Genomic DNA, 20426 nt, shown 5'->3' on the forward strand with positions numbered 1-20426 from the left:
GTAATATCTAAAAACACTTTACAGTGTGATGGAAATAAACTTTTCTTAAAGCGTCTTGTATATCACCACAGATTTATTGACACCCTTCTATCTGTGTTGTATACTGTAATAGACAATTGTCCTGCAGAATGATGAGGTTTTTTGTAAGAAAAACATTGTGAGCAAATGTTGAATTGTTGTTTGAAATAAAAATCAACAACGTAAGAGGCTTTAGGCTGTCTGATGAACTCTGTATGAACAAACACCCAGCTTTGCAGTATAGGTGGCACAGAAGCAGCATCTGACCCTGCATTTAGATGTACATTACACACTGTCTAATGCAGCTCAAAGGAGGCACTGTGAATTTGCATAGCAATTTCATTCTAAGAGGCTATTAAATGTGAAGTGACAACATGAAACACTACTTTCAATATATAAAAAAACACCAGTAGTTGGTGGCAAGTCAGCCTGCTTATTGTGAGCCCAATTTAGGCTCACAATAAGCAGATTACATAATTATACCATGAAAAAAAAAAAAAAAAAAAATATATATATATATATATGTATATATATTTGTGTGTGTGTGTATGTATATATGTGTAAAGGCAGGATCACCTACTGGTGGAACCCAAACGGAAGTCCAGTCCTGGCTGTATAATCAAACAATAAAAACGAGAAACAATGCATGCCATCAAGAACATTTATTGATTCCACAGGAACTTGATCCAGTTTCCCCCATTTTTACTAATAACTACTTTGTGTTAATTAATTACTTTCCGTTTGGGTTCCACCAGTAGGTGATCCTGCCTTTACACATATACACACACGCACACAAACACACATATATATATATATAATAATTTTTTAAAGCCTCTTACGTTGTTGATTTATATTTCCAACAACAATTCAACATTTTTCTTACAAAAAACCTCATCATTCTGCAGGACAATTGTCTATTACAGTATAGAACACAGATAGAAGGGTGTCAATAAATCTGTGGTAATATACAACACGCTTTAAGAAAAGTTTATTTCCATCACACTGTAAAGTGTTTTTAGATATTACATATAGATTACATATACCAAAGATTTTACATATAAACTGGGTCAGCATAATTACAGTTAGTACCATGGGAAGTAGGGGTGCTGAGCGTGACCCCTGGCGTGGAGCCCATGAAGAAATATGGTTGGGGATAAAAGTTCACACAAACAAAACCAAAAAACTGTGGTGTTTTGCCTATAGGCATACATATTTCGTGTGTTTGTTTTTATTTATGCTGTATTAAAAAAACCCATATTATAACAAATAAATAACATATATTTGGAAATTGCCCTTTAAAACGAAGGCTCAGTTTGTGGTTCACAATGATTTGATTAAAACCAACAAAAACAATAAAACAAAGACAAAGTCACTTATATTACACTTTTTTTTATTTATGTTTTTGTTAACAGAAGTTATCTTGCGCCTTTAATTGCCTCCGCTATCGTCCTGTCAATCATCTGTCTCATTCTCGCGGGTCGCGGCTATGATTACAGTTTCAGTAAAAATGTATTTCACCATCATTGGTACCCACCCTCAGCCGATTGGCATTACAGTATGAATCACCATCCCGTGGCAAAATGGAGCGTCTAACAGAAAAGTTCTGACTGCTGACTGAACATTGGTCAGTGAGCGTCTCCCGCTCGGCGCTGTCAGCAGATTTAACTCCGCACAGCTAAATAAAACAGGCCCCTTTGGGGCCTGTAATTATTAGATGGCAGACTAATAATTAATATTTCTGATGTAAATATTTCTGTGAAACGTGTAAAGTTGCACAGAAGAAAGCCCAATAGGACCTGCCCTGTACAGTTTAAGAATCTGTAGCCATAGTAGAGGACTATTATTTTCTTGAGCAGACCTGACCTGAGCGACAACTGATGACGTCACATGCTCAGATTTGCTTGACCAATCGGCGGAAGGGGGCGTGTCAGGCCGCCCACATGTGGAAACGAATTTTGAAGTCATTTATTAGTTTTTTGCCTGTGAACTAAAAAACGAAAACTCAAGCCGAAATCTCGTTTTTTCGTTTTTTTGAAAAAACGAAAAAACGAATAAAGGGGCCGTTTTCTCGTTTCTGCTTATTTCATTTCAAATTGGAAAACAAACTATCAAAACGTACACGGACCCTCTGGGAATGAGCGCTCAATGTGTGCTCCACTACGCACACACACACACACACACACACACACACACTGAAGCACGCGTGACTCACGCTCGTGGTGTTTTCAGCGTTTCACTGTATTGAGACATGATGTAGTATTGGATACACATGTGCACTTTCATCGCAGAGCTGCTATGAGAGTCACTTCATGCGAATTTCACCATTTCATTTGACAAAACTATCGTCATTCATTCGTTTCATATACATACAGAAACTGTAATGTCTTTATGACAACCTGTCAAAATAAAAATTCGGTATAACTTGAAGAAATTATAACAGAAATATATTACTATTGCACAGTAGAGTAGGCCCTATACTTCAAGTAGGCCTAGTCCTAATAATAATAATAATAATAATAATAATAATAATAATAATAATAATAATAATAATAGTTTATTAAAACACACAGAAACTCAAATGTCTACAACCCACCAAAATAAAAGTTTTATATACTCACTACAAAAAACTAGACACCACTGATTTATCGACATGTCAGACACGCCAGCTTTCAGACACCACATTCTTCTCTTCTTTAGCTATAGTTCTTTTGAGGCAGTTTCTTTCTATCGTGTAATTTTAAATAACGACTGTCAAGAGCATATTATTGTAACACTTGAGTGGTTGTTAATGCGCAAGAGCGAATCTCTTCGCAGGCGAATTTCCTTCTCTCTCACACGAATGTAGGGTCGCACTTTCAAAATTCGCTCTGCATTCGCTGACTCGCTGAGATATTGCGCGTGCACGCTCAATCTTGGTCCTTTTGACTCAATCTCCATACTTTTTATATAATTATCTAACCTCTTTTATTTAATGTGTTTATAAGTTGTCGACAAACAGAATAAGCCATCACCGATTAAATAAGATATAGGATTTATTAATAGCTAGGCTACTATTATAAGTCATCATTAGTAGGCTATTATTGTTTTAGGTCAGTGATGGAGTACTCGAGTCCTGGACTCGGACTCGAGATTCTATTCTCTGGACTCGTGACTTGACTTGGACTCGATCGCGGACTCGGACTTGAGGATAGCCTAAAATCGGACTTGAACATTCATCAAATGAATGACGTTGGATGAAGTTTCTGACCAAATAGGTTATACAATTTTGATTTAAGATGTTACACTTTTCCTGTTTCGGGCTCCAAGACTGGCCGGGATCTCTTTTTTTCCCGCACAAGAACGAGCAGAGAGAAAGCCCCGGCCGCGCGCGCACTCACCATCTTCAAACGCTACAGCGCCCTGCCTATGGTTAATGCATCCCCATCCCCCAGTGGAACTGGTACGGTCCAACCGCGAGCAAAACACAGAGAAATGGAAAATCACAGCAAAGAGTATTTTTTTTATGTTTGTTCAAAAATCAGACTCGGACGCAACAACTTGTAGAATTGAAAATTAGACTGAGAAGCAATTATCCGTTTGTGAATTATTCCAAAGAAATGGAAAATGAAAGTTTGAAGCCAATTTTTCATTTGGTTAATTTTGATGGTGCAAATTGAACAAAGAACTGCAAAGCGTTACACGGACCACTCACTGTTAACTACGCACAATATTTGAAGCAGAAATATGTTGCTGATCACGTAATTCGTACTGCTGCGACTTGCAAGCGACCCCAATAATGTGAGCCACAGTATATGACAGATTATATTAGCACATTTCCCATTGATAAATACAGTGCAAATAGTTCCGTCTCTTTGAATAAAAGGGAAGTGGAAATAAAAATCAATAATAGGCTGAACTGTACCATGATAATATGTCCGTAACATTTACAACTCTAGTCTTTTATTTACATCAAAAGGCAGGTAGGCGTGTGTGAAATAGCCTATGGGCTATAAATAATTTTGAAAAATTGAATAGAAATAAAGTTTATATTTTTGAATTTAAGCATGTGTAGCCTACTCAGTTCACATGAAAAGAAAGAGACAGAAAAGAGAGAAGCCAGAATCAGTGAACGTAAATTAAATACTGACAAAATGACCAGGTTTGGGATTAATTGTTATTGTTATTATGAGAAATTGACTCCGCCTAGAACTTTGATGCTTCACCAAACTGAGCTCAGACCCTCAGACTGGTCTGACTTGCTTATATCTTTTCTAACTGGTCAGACTTACTTTCCCAAAAAATCCATCGACTTGCGTTATCTGGGCAATGAAGGCCGTAATACTTAATGCTGTCCACTAGAGGGGGCGACAGGATAATAAGTGTTTTCTACTCTCTTTCCCTGTTTGCATCAGTTTAAATGACAAATAAATGCATGAATTTCATTCATAAATAGGCCATATCTGTGTATCCACTCTCTAGTTTATTTTAAGATATTGTTATTCACACTGGTTTTTGCATTTAATGTTTGTCCATCCAGAACTTTTATTTGTCATGAGCTCTATAGCCTACTAGAAAAAATATATGATTCAACAACACAAACTCTGTTTTTACTCGGCAAATTAGTTTTTCTTTCAAGTAAGCTATAGCCTACAAGTTTTCCTGCTTTTTGCCATGGCTTGCCATACTGCCCAGAATAAACAATATTTTCTCCACACGAGATGTTTAAAAACCTGCATTTAGTTTTTTGTGAAGACGAGCGCATATCTTACAAAGGTTCCAGTTCTGTTTAGGCCATTGTAGTTTGTAGGTTGTAATAATTTGTCAGTGCCGCACTCATACTGACTCTTATTCTGCCTGACAGAAAGAAAAGCTCGTAGCTTACTGAAGGCGGAGCGGTTTGACCAATCAGATGAAAGGGGCGTTTCGCAGCGCCGCCCACGTGTGCAAATGAAACATCGAACCCATAAACTGATTTGCAAACCACTAACGAAAAGCCAAAATCTCATTGTTCGTTTTTTAAACTAAACTAAAAAACGAATAAACGAGCAGGTTTTCATTTCTCGTTATTCCATTCCAAACAGGAAATGAAATGATCAAAAAGTACACGGACCGGGTCCGTTTTGATAGTTTGTTTTCCAATTTGAAATGAAATAAGCAAAAACGAGAAAACGGCCCCTTTATAAAAACGAGATTTCGGCTTGCAGTTTTCGTTTTTTAGTTTCACAGGCAAAAAACGAATAAATGACTTCAAAATTAGTTTTCCACATGTGGGCGGCCTGACACGCCCCCTTCCGCCGATTGGTCAAGCAAATCTGAGCATGTGACGTCATCAGTTGTCGCTCAGGTCAGGTCTGCTCAACAAAATAATAGTCCTCTACTATGGCTACAGATTCTTAAACTGTACAGGGCAGGTCCTATTGGGCTTTCTTCTGTGCAACTTTACACGTTTCACAGAAATATTGACATCAGAAATATTAATTATTAGTCTGCCACCAGCCTGTTTTATTTAGCTGTGCGGAGTTAAATCTGCTGACAGCGCCGAGCGGGAGACGCTCACTGACCAATGTTCAGTCAGCAGTCAGAACTTTTCTGTTAGACGCTCCGTTTTGCCACGGGATGGTGATTGCAAATACTGTAATGCCAATCGGCTGAGGGTGGGTACCAATGATGGTGAAATACATTTTTACTGAAGCTGTAATCATAGCCGCGACCCGCGAGAATGAGACAGATGATTGACAGGACGATAGCGGAGGCAATTAAAGGCGCAAGATAACTTCTGTTAACAAAAACATGAATAAAAAAAAATGTTTAATATAAGTGACTTTGTCTTTGTTTTATTGTTTTTGTTGGTTTTAATCAAATCATTGTGAACCACAAACTGAGCCTTCGTTTTAAAGGGCAATTTCCAAATATGTTATTTATTTGTTATAATAGGGGTATTTTATAATACAGCATAAATAAAAACAAACACACGTAATATGTATGCCTATAGGCAAAACACCACAGTTTTTTGGTTTTGTTTGTGTGAACTTTTATCCCCAACCATATTTCTTCATGGGCTGATGACCTCTGATGGTCATCATGGTATAATTATGTAATCTGCTTATTGTGAGCCTAAATGAGTAAATTGGTATTCAATCATTATCAGGCTGACTTGCCACCAACTTCTGGTGTTTTTTTATATATTGAAAGTAGTGTTTCATGTTGTCACTTCACATTTAATAGCCTCTTAGAATGAAATTGCTATGCAAATTCACAGTGCCTCCTTTGAGCTGCATTAGACAATGTAATTGTACAGTGTAATGTACATCTAAATGCAGGGTCAGATGCCTCTGTGCCACCTATACTGCAAAGCTGGGAGTTTGTTCATACAGAGTTAATCAGACAGCCTAAAGCCTCTTACGTTGTTGATTTATATTTCAAACAACAATTCAACATTTGCTTGCAATGTTTTTCTTACAAAAAACCTCATCATTCTGCAGGACAATTGTCTATTACAGTATACAACACAGATAGAAGGGTGTCAATAAATCTGTGGTGATATACAACACGCTTTCCATCACACTGTAAAGTGTTTTTAGATATTACATATACCAAAGATTTTACATATAAACTGGGTCAGCATAATTACAGTTAGTACCATGGGAAGTAGGGGTGCTGAGCGCATGGGCGTAGATTACGCGGGGGACGCGGGGGACGTCCCACTTTTTATAAAATGTAAATTCGTCCCCCGCACTTTTTCATAGGGCAAGTGTGTCCACCACACCCGGTTTTCGCGGGTGTGCATAGCCTACATCGAGATTTAAAATCCAAAGAGTCAAGTCTATCTACATACGTGACTTTCACGTTTCCATGGTAATCAGTCACTCGTGCATCACGACACGCCCATGCTCGCACCCGCGCCCAATCCATTTTTTTTCATAGAGGTTGCAGTGAGTTCAAAACGACAACAAACTCTTCAGTCTTAACTCGATCCTTTTTCACGAAAAAGTCAAGCGCTGTAAGTAAGTTGTCATGTGGTATCTGAATTGTGTTGCACAATGATGAATAACTCTGCCTATTTCTCTTGTTGAATAATTAACAAGTTTCGTTGTAAATTGAAAATATTCACTACCCGCACAAACGTGCGTTTATTTTCAATCTTTTTTTATTCGTAATGTCTTTTATTTTCACAGATGTTATCAAAGCCCTTCAAATTAGAATAAACATGGTGATTGTTAGCCTAATACTGAATTTGTATTTTCATGCATTAACAGCCTGCTTGAATCAGGCAGCGTTGTAACATGTGTAGCCTACATGATGACAAAATTTAAGTTCTCTTGAAAAAGCCTAACCAGAAAGTTTGAAGTAGTTTTAAAAGCTTGAAGTTTGAAGGTTTTCAATTGGAAAGTTTTAGTTTAGTAAGACAGACAGGCAGATAGATAGATAGATAGATAGATAGATAGATAGATAGATAGATAGATAGATAGATTAATAGATAGATAGATAATAAATAATATTAATAATAAATAGGGAATCACAGATAATGCAAGGATGATTCTGATTTAATTTAATGTTAAGTGGCGATTGATAGCCTATAGTTGATAATAATACACTGACGGTAACAAAGTTTCAATTTGAAATGAAAGATGGAGCATAGGCTACATTTAATAAAATTAAGGAAAAAATGCCCTTTATAAAGGTAAAAAACTTATTCTGATAAAAAATGTTTTCCAACAGTGATGTAATAATTGTAGTTTGATTAATTGTAATGTGATGATCAAATATCATAGGTTTGGGCGGTTGGCGGGTGGATTATTTATTTTTAACAGCAGATTCGGGTGACTCAAAGTGCACCAGATTAATGCATTTATCTTTAAAATGTACACATTTTCTTCCAGGGGGGCATGCCCCCCGACCCCCCTAGGGGTACCGAGCTCCACCCACAAACACAGTATAGGCTATATGATGGTCTATGAAAAATACAAATTTCATTATCTTATTATTAAAATGCATGACATGATTTTACCACTTCCGCCTAGTTTTGAGCCAGGAAAAACCCTGCATGTGCAATATAAAGTAATGAACATCGTTCTTTCTTTCTGTTTTATTGCTTTAAAAATAAATAGCATATTAAGAAACCTGTCAACAAAAGTCTGAAAAAAACTGGTATTACACTTGACATTCTGTCCCCCTCACTTTTGAAATGATGGCTACGCCCCTGGCTGAGCGTGACCCCTGGCATGGAGCCCATGAAGAAATATGGTTGGGGATAAAAGTTCACACAAACAAAACCAAAAAACTGTGGTGTTTTGCCTATAGGCATACATATTACGTGTGTTTGTTTTTATTTATGCTGTATTATAAAATACCCATATTATAACAAATAAATAACATATTTGGAAATTGCCCTTTAAAACGAAGGCTCAGTTTGTGGTTCACAATGATTTGATTAAAACCAACAAAAACAATAAAACAAAGACAAAGTCACTTATATTAAACATTTTTTTTTATTTATGTTTTTGTTAACAGAAGTTATCTTGCGCCTTTAATTGCCTCCGCTATCGTCCTGTCAATCATCTGTCTCATTCTCGCGGGTCGCGGCTATGATTACAGCTTCAGTAAAAATGTATTTCACCATCATTGGTACCCACCCTCAGCCGATTGGCATTACAGTATTTGCAATCACCATCCCGTGGCAAAACGGAGCGTCTAACAGAAAAGTTCTGACTGCTGACTGAACATTGGTCAGTGAGCGTCTCCCGCTCGGCGCTGTCAGCAGATTTAACTCCGCACAGCTAAATAAAACAGGCTGGTGGCAGACTAATAATTAATATTTCTGATGTCAATATTTCTGTGAAACGTGTAAAGTTGCACAGAAGAAAGCCCAATAGGCAGAGGTGGGAGTAAGTCACACATGTGCAAGTCACAAGCAAGTCTCAAGTCTTAACCTTCAAGTCTCAAGCAAGTCCGAGTCAATTTTGTGAAAAGCAAGTCAAGTCAAGTCACTGCTTTATGTCAAGCAAGTCAAGTCAAGTCGTAGCTTGGGTCACAAGTCACTGGCAAGTCATACAAACGTTTGATGATTTCACTGAATTTATATATTAAAATAAGTTAAAACTACATAAGCTGTGGACTATGGTTTTATTTGCAACATTTTTTTTTAAATATGCATTTCCACATACAGCTGAGTGGTTACTACAATAAAAAATAATAAAAATTTCAAAATTTCAAACTACATAGCCTAAAATGTTAATGTAACTGAAAATAGGCCAACATTAAAGCATGAAAAATAAATATGCCTCAAACATTGCAGAAGACCATTAAAAGGTATTAAACAATTCACAATTCAAGTATAATGGTTCCTATGCCACCAAATGGCATTCTTCAAACTGGCATCCCCTTTATGGAACATGAACACATCCCAACAAGTTAGATCTTTCCTTTTTAACAAAAGAATAACAAGAAAAAAACAGTAATAATTGAATTGACACAAAACTTACACCTGTCAATCAGGTGGATTGACTATTGTACATTATTAATCTGTGTGAGTGAGTGATTTATTAATATTTGTGAATGAATGTGTGTGCATGTGTATATGTGTGAAAAGTGTATTGTTTGCATGTCCATGGTTGTGTTTGACTGTGTGTGTGTGTGTGTGTGTGTGTGAGAGAGAGAGAGAGAGAGAGAGAGAGAGAGAGAGAGAGAGAGAGAGAGAGAGAGAGAGAGGTGATTTGATTGAGTGTGATTGATTCATTAATATTTGTGAGTGAATGTGTGTGCGTGTGTATGAGTGAAGAGTGTATTGTTTGTTTGCATGTGTGCATGGTTGTGCTTGCAAGTTTGAATTTTTGTTTTGTGTATTTGTGTATGCATGGTTCGGTTCGAAAGTCTGTATGTTTTTTTTCTTTGTGTGTCGGTGTCTTTTTACAATCTTTTAGTGGTATTAACTAGCGATTTCTTTTTACTTACTCTATGCCCTATATACTAGCGTTATAAGCTAAACAGTTTTTAGAGATAAAACTCTTTACATTCGATTATCATGAAAACAAATCCCAGAGAACGGTAGACTACCAATGCATTATTAATTATTATTAAATTACAGTTACATTCAAGTCAACCCTGGGATCATAGCAGACTATATTGGTAGCATATAACTAGACAGTACAAAGGGATGCATGCAGGTAAGAAAAACTGGAATATGGCATATTTTAACCCGATTTTCATTTTCATTTTCAAGAAAATATTTTTTCTCTGTGCTTTTGTATGTAAGGGATTATTCAGATCATTAAAAAAATCATTAACCCAAGGCACTCGAATATTATTAAAAATATATAGAAAGCCTTTATTTCATCATGGCTTTAATATTTTAAAATCAGGTGACAAGTACTTGCACAACTATGCGTTGTGGCTAATGAGCCTTTGTCAGGGTGTGTGACCAAAGCCCCTTTCACACAGAGATTCCGGAAAATACACGGATAAAGTGACCCAAGATTTGACCCGGGTTCGTTTGATTTAGGTTCATTCACACTGCCAGTCTGGCAGTGCCAGTGATTTCCCGGAATCAGAGATTGCGTTCACACACAACCCCTAAAGACATGTAATGTCTTAGCAGCGTCTTAAGTTTGCTTATGAGCTTCTCTCTCTCTCTCTCTCTCTCTCTCTCTCTCTCTCGAAACCACGCTTGTGCATTTTTTTCTTCTTCTCTGATTCGATCATAAACTTGCGCATTTCGTACCGTTTCAAAGCTGGCGAACGATCCCGCGCTTCAGCGTCATCACTACGACACTGCATTATCACGGCTTTTGTTCACACAGCGCGCGTTCCTGCTGCGTCACGTGATTGTTGCGGTGCGTTCAAATACAGATATTTGTTTTTAAAAAGACAAGTTATTTCGAGTCATTTACCTCAAGTCCGAGTCAAGTCTCAAGTCATGAATATCAAGTCAAAGTCAAGTCAAGTCTTTTATTAATATTTGTCAAGCAAGTCTCAAGTCCTAAAATTTGCGACTTAAGTCTGACTCGAGTCAAGTCATATGACTCGAGTCCCCCATCTCTGCCAATAGGACCTGCCCTGTACAGTTTAAGAATCTGTAGCCATAGTAGAGGACTATTATTTTGTTGAGCAGACCTGACCTGAGCGACAACTGATGACGTCACATGCTCAGATTTGCTTGACCAATCGGCGGAAGGGGGCGTGTCAGGCCGCCCACATGTGGAAAACTAATTTTGAAGTCATTTATTCGTTTTTTGCCTGTGAAACTAAAAAACGAAAACTGAAGCCGAAATCTCGTTTTTTCGTTTTTTTGAAAAAACGAAAAAACGAATAAAGGGGCCGTTTTCTCGTTTCTGCTTATTTCATTTCAAATTGGAAAACAAACTATCAAAACGTACACGGACCAGGTTCGATACCTGGACCGAGAGCAGGCTTGGGAGGGTTACTTTAAAAATGTATTCCGTTACAGTTACAAATTACTTCATAAAAAAAGTATTCAGTAACGTAATCCAAGTACTATAATATGAAAGTAATGTAACTGATTACTTTGGGATTACTTCAAGGTCACATATATAAATAAAGTCAAGCAAGAAGAAATATATAAAAAAAATTTTTTTAAAGAATTTGGTCCAGTGTACAATATTTGCAAAATATACACACATGCCTGAAATGTATTTATGTAAAGGGCTATACAGACATCTAGTGGCTAATGTATGGTATTACAGATTATATTGTTTTATTTTTAACTAATTTTTAACAAAAAAATAAAAACTCAACATTTACATTTTTTACACAATCTACATATTAGTTTATTTTAAAATAGGCCTACATGTTGACTAAAGCCGTGATCTTTCTTAATTTGCCTGACTGGACGTGGGGCGTTGGCAGTGGGAGTTCCCCTACGTTACCTAGACAGCGAACATCCCGTTACGTGAGAAAAGATTTGAAAGGACATTTTGGGTACTAAAAAAACTACTCTCCTAATTTCTACAAAATAGCAGCGGAATTTCCATGAATTAAAAGCGATTTTACCCGCAGGCAGCATCGTTTCTACTAGCAGCAGTGATTCAATCTGCGTCTGAGGAGATTGTAGAAAGCTGTTATTTGCGCATGCACCAGCGGGTGGCACACGTGAGTCATTACTGGCAACAGAACCAGGAACTACTGTACAATCAAGCAGCGCTTAATATAGTGTTATTATGCCAAAATACTTATTTAGTTTTAAATGAAACCATTGTAATCCTGAAAGTATTCCCCCTTTTTTCAAAATGTAACTATAATCTGATTACTATGTTTTTTGACGTAACTGTAACGGATTACAGTTACTGGATTTTTGTATTCTGATTACATAACGCCGTTACATGTATTCCGTTACTCCCCAACCCTGACCGAGAGCCAGACTGAAATTTGGTATTTTACTGTGAGCACTTTTTTAAATGCTTTTTTAACACCTTTCCATGTATGCCAGACATCTCTGTCCAACATTATGTATTAAACATAGCATAAATAATTGTACTACCAATTTTCACTTTGATACGCTTATCAGACTTTGCATTTGCAGACTTTGCAGAATGTGAATTTATTTGCTCTTCCAGGGGTGCTACGGGACCCCTGGGGGAGGAAGGGCAGTAAAACCTACACATACTCTCTTCATCATGGACAACAAACTGTATTGAGTCATATTTATATCTGAACATTCTTTTTCTTTCCCGCCTTTTCTATATTTACATCATACTTGTGTTAGGTTTTGATTATATTAACTTGGAATACAAAAATACAGTAATATTTTACAAATGTTGTAAAATACACCTTTTCTGAATTGCTAAAACACTAAACCTCCCAAATTCTCAATAGCCTAATCTAATTTGTCGAATAAATCACTCTTTCTGTAAAACATTAAACAAGTTCAGGTAGTTAAAACACTGTTTGCAAATCTCATGCACTCTTTTTGCAAAACTCTAAACACATTCTCACTCACTAAAACACATTTTGCACTGTGACACATTTATGTTTCAAAACACTAAACACAGGCAGGCAAAAGTTAAACACAACTATACAACACAGTTGTCATCGTTTACACACAACAACACAAAAAAATTGTTCACACTTATTTTTAATAATGAGACCAAACCAACTGTACATCATACAAGTCAGTTCAGCGTGCCAAAATTGACTCAAAATGTTGCACTGAATGTTACCAACAATGGATGGAAACAATATAAGAGGGAGAGGAGGAAGAAGAGTATGTGAAATAGGTGGTGAACAAAGAGGAGGATGAGAAAATGCAAGGTGTGAAGAATGTTGTCAAGGCTGGATCTGCTTTAGGGATTTTCCCTTTGCCTGAGATGACATTGTGATGTGGAAGAGGTCATCAGGCCGGACCAACATGAAGATGATGCTGAAGCAGAATAAAATCTCTCTCACTGACCTTGATTCTGAAGTTGCACAACTCTTCTGAGTGACTGTAACGCTTTTCATTTAGAGTTTTTTACTGTAACCTTTTTGTCTTTTGCAGTTGGGTCACTGTATTTTCACAGTATGCAAGTGCTGAATATACAGACATTCAATACTATACAATATCCAGTACAATACTATACTTTCAGTGCATACAGTATACAATTTATTCACCTTAGTATTGTAAGTTGTCATTACTATACTTTTTTTTTACGTAATTGCAAAATTTGTTTACTTAGTTACGATATACTTTTATTTCGGTAACTGCGTGTTTCGGATTCTGTTTTTCATTTTTTGATGTAGTGTCTAACGAATGATCAGTAGTGTTTATAAAATGTACTCACTGTGTGTATGATCTGAAAGCATTGTTTGATTTTGAGCACAGATAAAATGGTTTTGAGGCAATTGTTTGATTTTGCTAGAAGAGTCAGAGGTTCTCTGATTGTGGTTGGAAAATTTGGTTTTTGTGTTTAAGGTTTTGAGAATGTGAGTGATGGTTTCAAGAAATGTGTTTTAGCAATCAAGAAAACTGTTACATTATACTGTTAATCAGGTCACAGCTGATAAATCTACACAATTGAGTGTTGAAATGTTTTTAGTCAAATTACATCAGTTGACTATGAAACCTGTACTAGATTACACAGAAAGCACATTGAATATTATGTTGGGGAAAAATTATTCCTCTTCATCATTATGGTTTTCTTCCGTATAATCTGCTTCTTCCATGTCTCTTAACAGGTTTCAATTGTTATACAGCACCCTACAGTTCAACTAATGAAAGTTACTGTACCACACAGTACAGTGCTTTAATGCAATTCATTTCCACCACTGACTGGTTGTAGAGGCATGCATGCACATGCATGCATGTGAAAGAAGTGAAAGAAGAAAGAAGTGACTATGTATGTGAAAGAAGAGGTAACACTTTGGTTATATTTATATGGTGATAAAAAGCAGATTTTATTACATGCTTTATATTCATAGTTAAGATCATTGTCCAGAAGTATGAAAGGTGTTACTGTCTTGTAGATTACAGTCCATCATCAGAAATTTCATAGTCACTGTCGTACTCATCAGCTGAAACACTGTACAAGAAGTTGATATCCTCTGCTCCAGACAAAATGTGCAGGTAACAGTCTCTTGCTTGCAACTTAATTTCTCTGATTTGATGCTGCTTTCTGAGGATGATGCTCTGCAGACCTTTCAAACCTTCTTCACTTAGGCCACATTGCGAATCTTAAAAGAGGAACACAAGAATATAAGACCAGCCTTAGAAACTTTATCAACAGTCATCATTGTTGTGTATATTTATTAGGGCTGCCCCCTAATAGTAATCTTTGGTCGGGGCAACCCTATATTTATGTAATTTATTACAAATACTTTTCATTGTCTCACTAGAAAACAAGCAGGACAGCTCTCTGAGGGTATCGGAACAAGTTGAAAGAGATTTCCAATGGTGGTCCATCTCAGCAACAAGAATCTTCTGCTCCTCCTCAAGTCTCCTTACTGACATGATGATGTCAAACGCCTTTCTCTTTGTCCTTAGATCGATAGAGTCTGGAATTCATTTATGATAAATAAATAAATAAATAAATAATTTGTATTAAACATCAACCTTCAAAGAATCTCTGAAATAGTATGGGGTTACAGAATGACATTTGAAGCATTGTAGGTTATGTGTCATTATGTATCAGATTTGTCAGAAGCAGTCAACAGACAGTAACAATTACAATTATTTGTGACTAAATGTATTACAAGTAATCATTTCCTCACCGTCAGCCCAATCCTTTACATCATTCATCCAGTCTTCCAATTGGCTCGCTGTCACTGTCAATTGCACTTTCATGGACTCTAGGTTTTGTAACTGGCTTTGCAGAGCTTTTGTGGTCTACAATAGACCACAAAAAAAAAAAAACAGTGGTAAGAAACAAAAAACAAATGTTCAATGCACAGCTTCATACACTGCTAACATGCAGTACTGAACATCTAAAATTAATTCTACTGATGTCATTACCTTTTGATATCGGCGGGTCAGTGAGATAGCCAAATTGTTGAACTTTTGCTGATTCCAGCGCATGGCCATGAGAGTCAGCATGTCTGTGCGTCCTGCAAACACAGAAAATATGATGTTACCATATTCCTCCTACTTATTATGTAAGGATGTAACTAGTGCAGTATGTGGTAATCTTACCTGCTTTTGACATATGCTTTGTGGTTACTGCAATCCTAGAGAGGAAGGCATTGCGCACTGTTCCACTTCCTCCCCTAGTGTTAAACCAGCCCCATCCTGATATGCCCCACTCCATTTTACCTGGTTAAGAATAAAAAAATTAAAAAAATAAAAAAAAAAGATGTTTGCAGATGTTCAGTTTAGATAATGTGATTCTATCACATAGCAACATTTCCTTACCTCACATTTAAAATCATGGCCTTTGGCATGAAATACCGAAAGAAATGGCTTCATGTTAAGAAGGTGCTGGAGCTCTGGACAGCTTTTTGCAACTCTTTGGAGGTGGGCCAATATTTGCAGGTCACATCCATACAAAAAAAGTAATTTGCCTACTGGCCAGCTTTTCTTGCAGGTACAGGGGATAGGCAAAAATTTCATATTTAAGGCACAGAGCAGGACTACAATATGGAAAATGGATGATGAAAATAAGACACTCCTAAACAAACTTTTCAGAAAGAGGTTATTATAGTGCTGTAGTCTAATTATCATCTAGAATTTTACATGTTTGGTTGTGTTGTGAATGTGGTCTACAAATCTTTTCACGTCTTCGTCCTTGGCTATGAAGACGCCTTCAAAGATGGCCTGTTCCTCAGATCTAAAAAAAACAAAAACAAACAATTTATGATAACTTATTATCTGAGATTTCTTAGTTCGCATTAAAGAGCTATGTTTTCTTATTCATCCAAACACTGTGATACACAGTTTGGAGTACCTAGCAGCATTCTTGAAACGGTAATGCTTGCGGTTTCCATCAACTGAAACTGCAAGCATATCTGGGGTGCATGCAGGACAGTTGAAGGGCTCTTCCTTGCATATGTTGTCCACCTCAAATCGCACAGCCTCCCACTCAAAAAAACTTTTCAGAAAACTGTCTGTTGAGATCTTGCCAGTCTATATAAAAAATAAGGAAACCAACAGCTAATAATGTACAACAAATACATAAGCATCAAACAGCTTATCAACCCACAACTTAAAGATATCAACAACACTGCAGGATAGATAAATTCAATACTCACACGACCAAAGCGGACAGTTGGCTGATTCAGCATTCTTAAAAATGCTTGGCAGGACAGTCCTGGTGCCGCCATCTTCATTTCTTCAAATGAAAAAAAGACATCTGTGGCATAAAGTGTGGCAAATTGAAGGGTTGCAAGCCAGAAGTAACTTCTGTTTAGGTCATCGACTCCAGCAGTCCAAGTGGCTTGGCATGCCTCACAAATTAACTCGGGCATGGTTAGATCATGTTGTCCTGGAAATATCAAAAACACATCCACTGTAATGTAAACCAGGGTTTGGGTTCTTTGTACAATTTATATATTACTTTGTATACTTCATATATTTTTTTGTTTTATATCTATGTCAAACTTGTAGGGAGTTGCGTATGGATAGATATTTATTTTAAAGATGCTTCTCAAACAGGACAAAATAAAGTTCTTCACATTCTTACCATTCATTGTGACCACAGCAACAATCTTTCCTGGACTAACCCTCAATGACTCTGGTGAACAACCACAGATTTTGTCAGGCATCTCCACAGGTACAAGCCGGACTAAAAAAGATCATACAGTACACTTGAATTATGTTAATTTGTATTGACTGAGAAATATAAGATTGTAAAATAGATCAATGGCAATGAAGCATATTGCTGAAAAAGTACTCAAGATATGCTAAAAAATCTGACTGACACAGATTATCCACATACATTCAAGATAAAACAATAAGAGACAAAAAGGCATAATTTAAATCGTAAAGCTTATGAGCTTAACTATTCTGAGAATGAGATATATGTTGTACACACACAAACCAGAACTTACCACAATGGGAAAGAGCCGTTGACCACAAAAGTTGTTGGAGGCAATGGCTGGAAGAATCCAGCAGTCATGGCATCTCTTTTGTGAAGTACATGTCTGGTGTGCATGCTGACGTCACAATCAGCACAGAGGAAGGGACGTGGTCGACAGTCACAAACACCGGACAGCAGCTGGATTTCTCCCACACTGTTGGCAGATGTGTGTTGCCACATTTTCTTGTGCTGCAGCCGTGTTCACCAGGAGGGGTCTCTCTGCCCTCCACCTCTCCGAAAAGAGACTTTGTTGTTTGCTCCAGTTCGAGGATGCCAGAAGAGGATCTTTTGGGGTTTCAAGAGGTGATGCCTCATCACCTGAGGATTCGCTTAGTGAGTGCTGGAGATCTTGTAGACAACACTCTGTAAATGGTATGGAATATTCAAAAACAATAATTTCCTTCTATGTATATATTTTTACAATATTAAAGTGTACTCCATTTGTCTGTGAAAGGATCAGTATTCTAGCAAATTATAAAATAGAAACATTTATTTACACTGTCAGATAGATATATATATATATACAAGGGCTAATGGAAACACAATGAAGAACATACCAACAGTCTCTGGAATAAAGGCCACCTCACAGTTAGTGTCAGGAGCAATGAAGGGAGGATCAGTCTTCCGAATGTGATCAGCTGTAGAGGATAAAAACAACACAAATCAACATTTATAACTTGTCCCAAGGCCTGGTTACCAGCCTAAAATGGTGCAAGCTCACTGTTTAACATATAGCTAGAGAGAAATACTAGTACACTTTTATTTCCCAAACCCTAATGGGGGCAGTCCAATTACTGTCGGTTATCTGCATAAGGTGTCATACAGATGATGACAGCAAATAGGAATGCTTATATAGAAGCAGATTAAAAAGAAACAAGCTGGCTGGCCATTGACAACACACTCTGAATAACAAACTGTTTTAAACACACCCTTGCCAAGACCAATAACTTGCAAGAGATTTAGTAAAATGGTAACCGGGCTAGCTCATTTGACATTATAACCACATTGACAAGATTTCCTGACAATGTAAATACAGCCCACAATTAAAGTATTTTTTATGCGCTAACTTTGTAGTTTATACTGCTTTACACAAATATGTAATATTAGCCTTAATGTGTCTTTCACTTAATCCAAGACTAGTGACATCTTTAATAAATCTACTTTTTATGTAAAAAAATCAAATGATTGGTTCTGGTTTGATTGTTTCCCTGACATATCAAGCTATACATTCCTTGATTTGATACACTCATAAGTGCCTAAACAATGTAGATCTTCAAAATATCGTGAATGAAAAACAATACTGACCCTTATTTGACTGATTCCTGCTTGATCTTGGCCTTGCATAGACAATATTTCCAGTAATGTCTCTTTTTCTCCATTCCACCCTCGGCTCAGGTCTCTTCACTGGTGCTGCTGCCTCCTCTTCTTGCAGCTCACCAAGGAGGTCATCAAGACTTTAGAGCTCATCCTTCAGTTCTTGGTCATCAACCAGGTTATCCAAGATCATGAGGTGTTGTGCAGAAACACAAACAGACAGAAAGACTCACAACGAAGAGATGGACAGATAAAACAAATATAGATGTAAACAGAGAGAGAGAGAGAGAGAGAGAGAGAGAGAGAGAGAGAGAGAGAGAGAGAGAGAGAGAGAGAGAGAGAGAGAGAGCTACAGAGAGACTGATGAGTACAGATTAACAAGACGGACGTGGGCACGTGGCTCTTAAAAGTGCCTTTGTGTGTGTGTGTGTGTGTCTATGTATGTGGTGGGGGGTAAGACTGAAAATAATTTTTGTAGCTGCCAAATAGGGACCAAAGAAAAAAACAAACAGAATTGAACATTTTACACCAGTATTCTCTTCATCTGTGTTGCCAGAATTGGCTAGATTGTATGTGATATTCCTTTTATATCGTTCAATAAACAAGAAGTTAATATTGTTAATTACATTTTAGACAAAAATTAGACAAAAATTGTTAATAAATGTAAGTTTTGCTCAATTTCGCAAAATAAAAAAATAAATAAAAAAAAGTTCCAAACAAAGCCAAAACAGAACTTCTACATATATATATATATATATGAATCAGTCAATAAGTTTTGACAGCATTACTTATTACATTAATTATACATATTAATTGTTTTATTTCATATTGAAAAATTGTGATGAACCACAATGTGGTAGTTATGAATTAATTTGTATTGTTAATTATAGATTTATTTGGGTGTTAATTATATAATTTTGCGTGGATTTTAAACAATTAGGCTGTAAAACAAACCAATCTGGCAACACCGTTCTTCATCAGGGGCCGTATTCACAAAGCATTTTATCTTACCACTAGTAGGACTCTCTTAGTAAAGAAAAATGACAACTCCTAAACTAAGAGTGAGTCTTCGTTGCTATGGATGACGTCATTACTCATGCACGAGCTTGACTGAAGTGACCACCTTGATTGGCTGATGATTGTAACGCGGGAATGATTCCAAACACCTCCCCTACGATGATGAGTGACAGGTGATAGGTCTGAGAATGCGTGCGCTACACAAGTAGTGCGAAGGACGGAAGATGATGAATAACTGAATAAATAGCCTAAATGAATAAAGAGTAAGGCAAAACAAATAGCCTAGTAGCCTAATGAAACATATGGATTGATGCAACATCTTTGCAACATTATTGAATTAATCTGTCACTATATGCCTCTGCCTACGTTTGCAAAGAGAAGAACATTTTAATTTGATTCACAATGAAACGTTACAATTAGTTTACATGCAATGAGTAGCCTAGTTTTGGTTGTTGTTGGTGGCATTATTGCATCCCTAGTTATGCCTACAATGCCAAATTGTTCCCTCGCGATTGGAAGATTGGCCGCCGCATACGCATTTCAAAACATCGCAACGTGAAATGCCACAAAAAGCGGTTTGTGGTCCACTTTGGAAAACGT

The 20426-nt window shown here is 36.9% G+C and overlaps 1 protein-coding gene across 6 annotated transcripts; it reads right to left on the reverse strand.

Moving 5' to 3' along the window:
* Positions 1–11126: 11126 nt before the first annotated feature.
* Positions 11127–19004, reverse strand: LOC309479458 (uncharacterized protein). Of its 6 annotated transcripts, none has more exons than XM_082143616.1 (14): positions 18801–19004; positions 18053–18133; positions 17467–17858; positions 17100–17201; positions 16669–16901; positions 16365–16543; positions 16154–16247; positions 15833–15992; positions 15614–15733; positions 15437–15528; positions 15196–15310; positions 14803–14979; positions 12355–14658; positions 11127–11387 (listed from the first exon to the last, which is right to left on the reverse strand). In XM_082143616.1, the coding sequence occupies exons 9-13, from the start codon at positions 15726–15728 to the stop codon at positions 14453–14455; spliced, it is 705 nt and encodes a 234-aa protein (XP_081999742.1). In that variant the 5' UTR covers positions 15729–15733; positions 15833–15992; positions 16154–16247; positions 16365–16543; positions 16669–16901; positions 17100–17201; positions 17467–17858; positions 18053–18133; positions 18801–19004; the 3' UTR covers positions 11127–11387; positions 12355–14452. The 6 variants fall into 6 exon arrangements, with proteins under 6 accessions (XP_081999742.1, XP_081999743.1, XP_081999741.1 ...); XM_082143617.1 differs by having other exon boundaries at positions 14818–14979; positions 15833–15997; XM_082143615.1 differs by having other exon boundaries at positions 15833–15997.
* Positions 19005–20426: the final 1422 nt, after the last annotated feature.

Source organism: Leuciscus leuciscus (assembly GCF_965113295.1).
Source record: "Leuciscus leuciscus genome assembly, chromosome: 17".
NCBI lineage: Eukaryota > Metazoa > Chordata > Actinopteri > Cypriniformes > Leuciscidae > Leuciscus > Leuciscus leuciscus.

What these genes read in the sequence shown, in the direction of transcription:
- LOC309479458 (XM_082143612.1), bottom strand. Translation starts at nt 17,181, where the DNA reads ATGCCTGACAAAATCTGTGGTTGTTCACCAGAGTCATTGAGGGTTAGT. An exon ending in CAACTGTCCGCTTTGGTCGT is followed by an intron (nt 16,544 to 16,668) that starts GTGAGTATTGAA and finishes TTTTTTATATAG; the next exon opens with ACTGGCAAGATCTCAACAGA. An exon ending in CGTTTCAAGAATGCTGCTAG is followed by an intron (nt 16,248 to 16,364) that starts GTACTCCAAACT and finishes TGTTTTTTTTAG; the next exon opens with ATCTGAGGAACAGGCCATCT.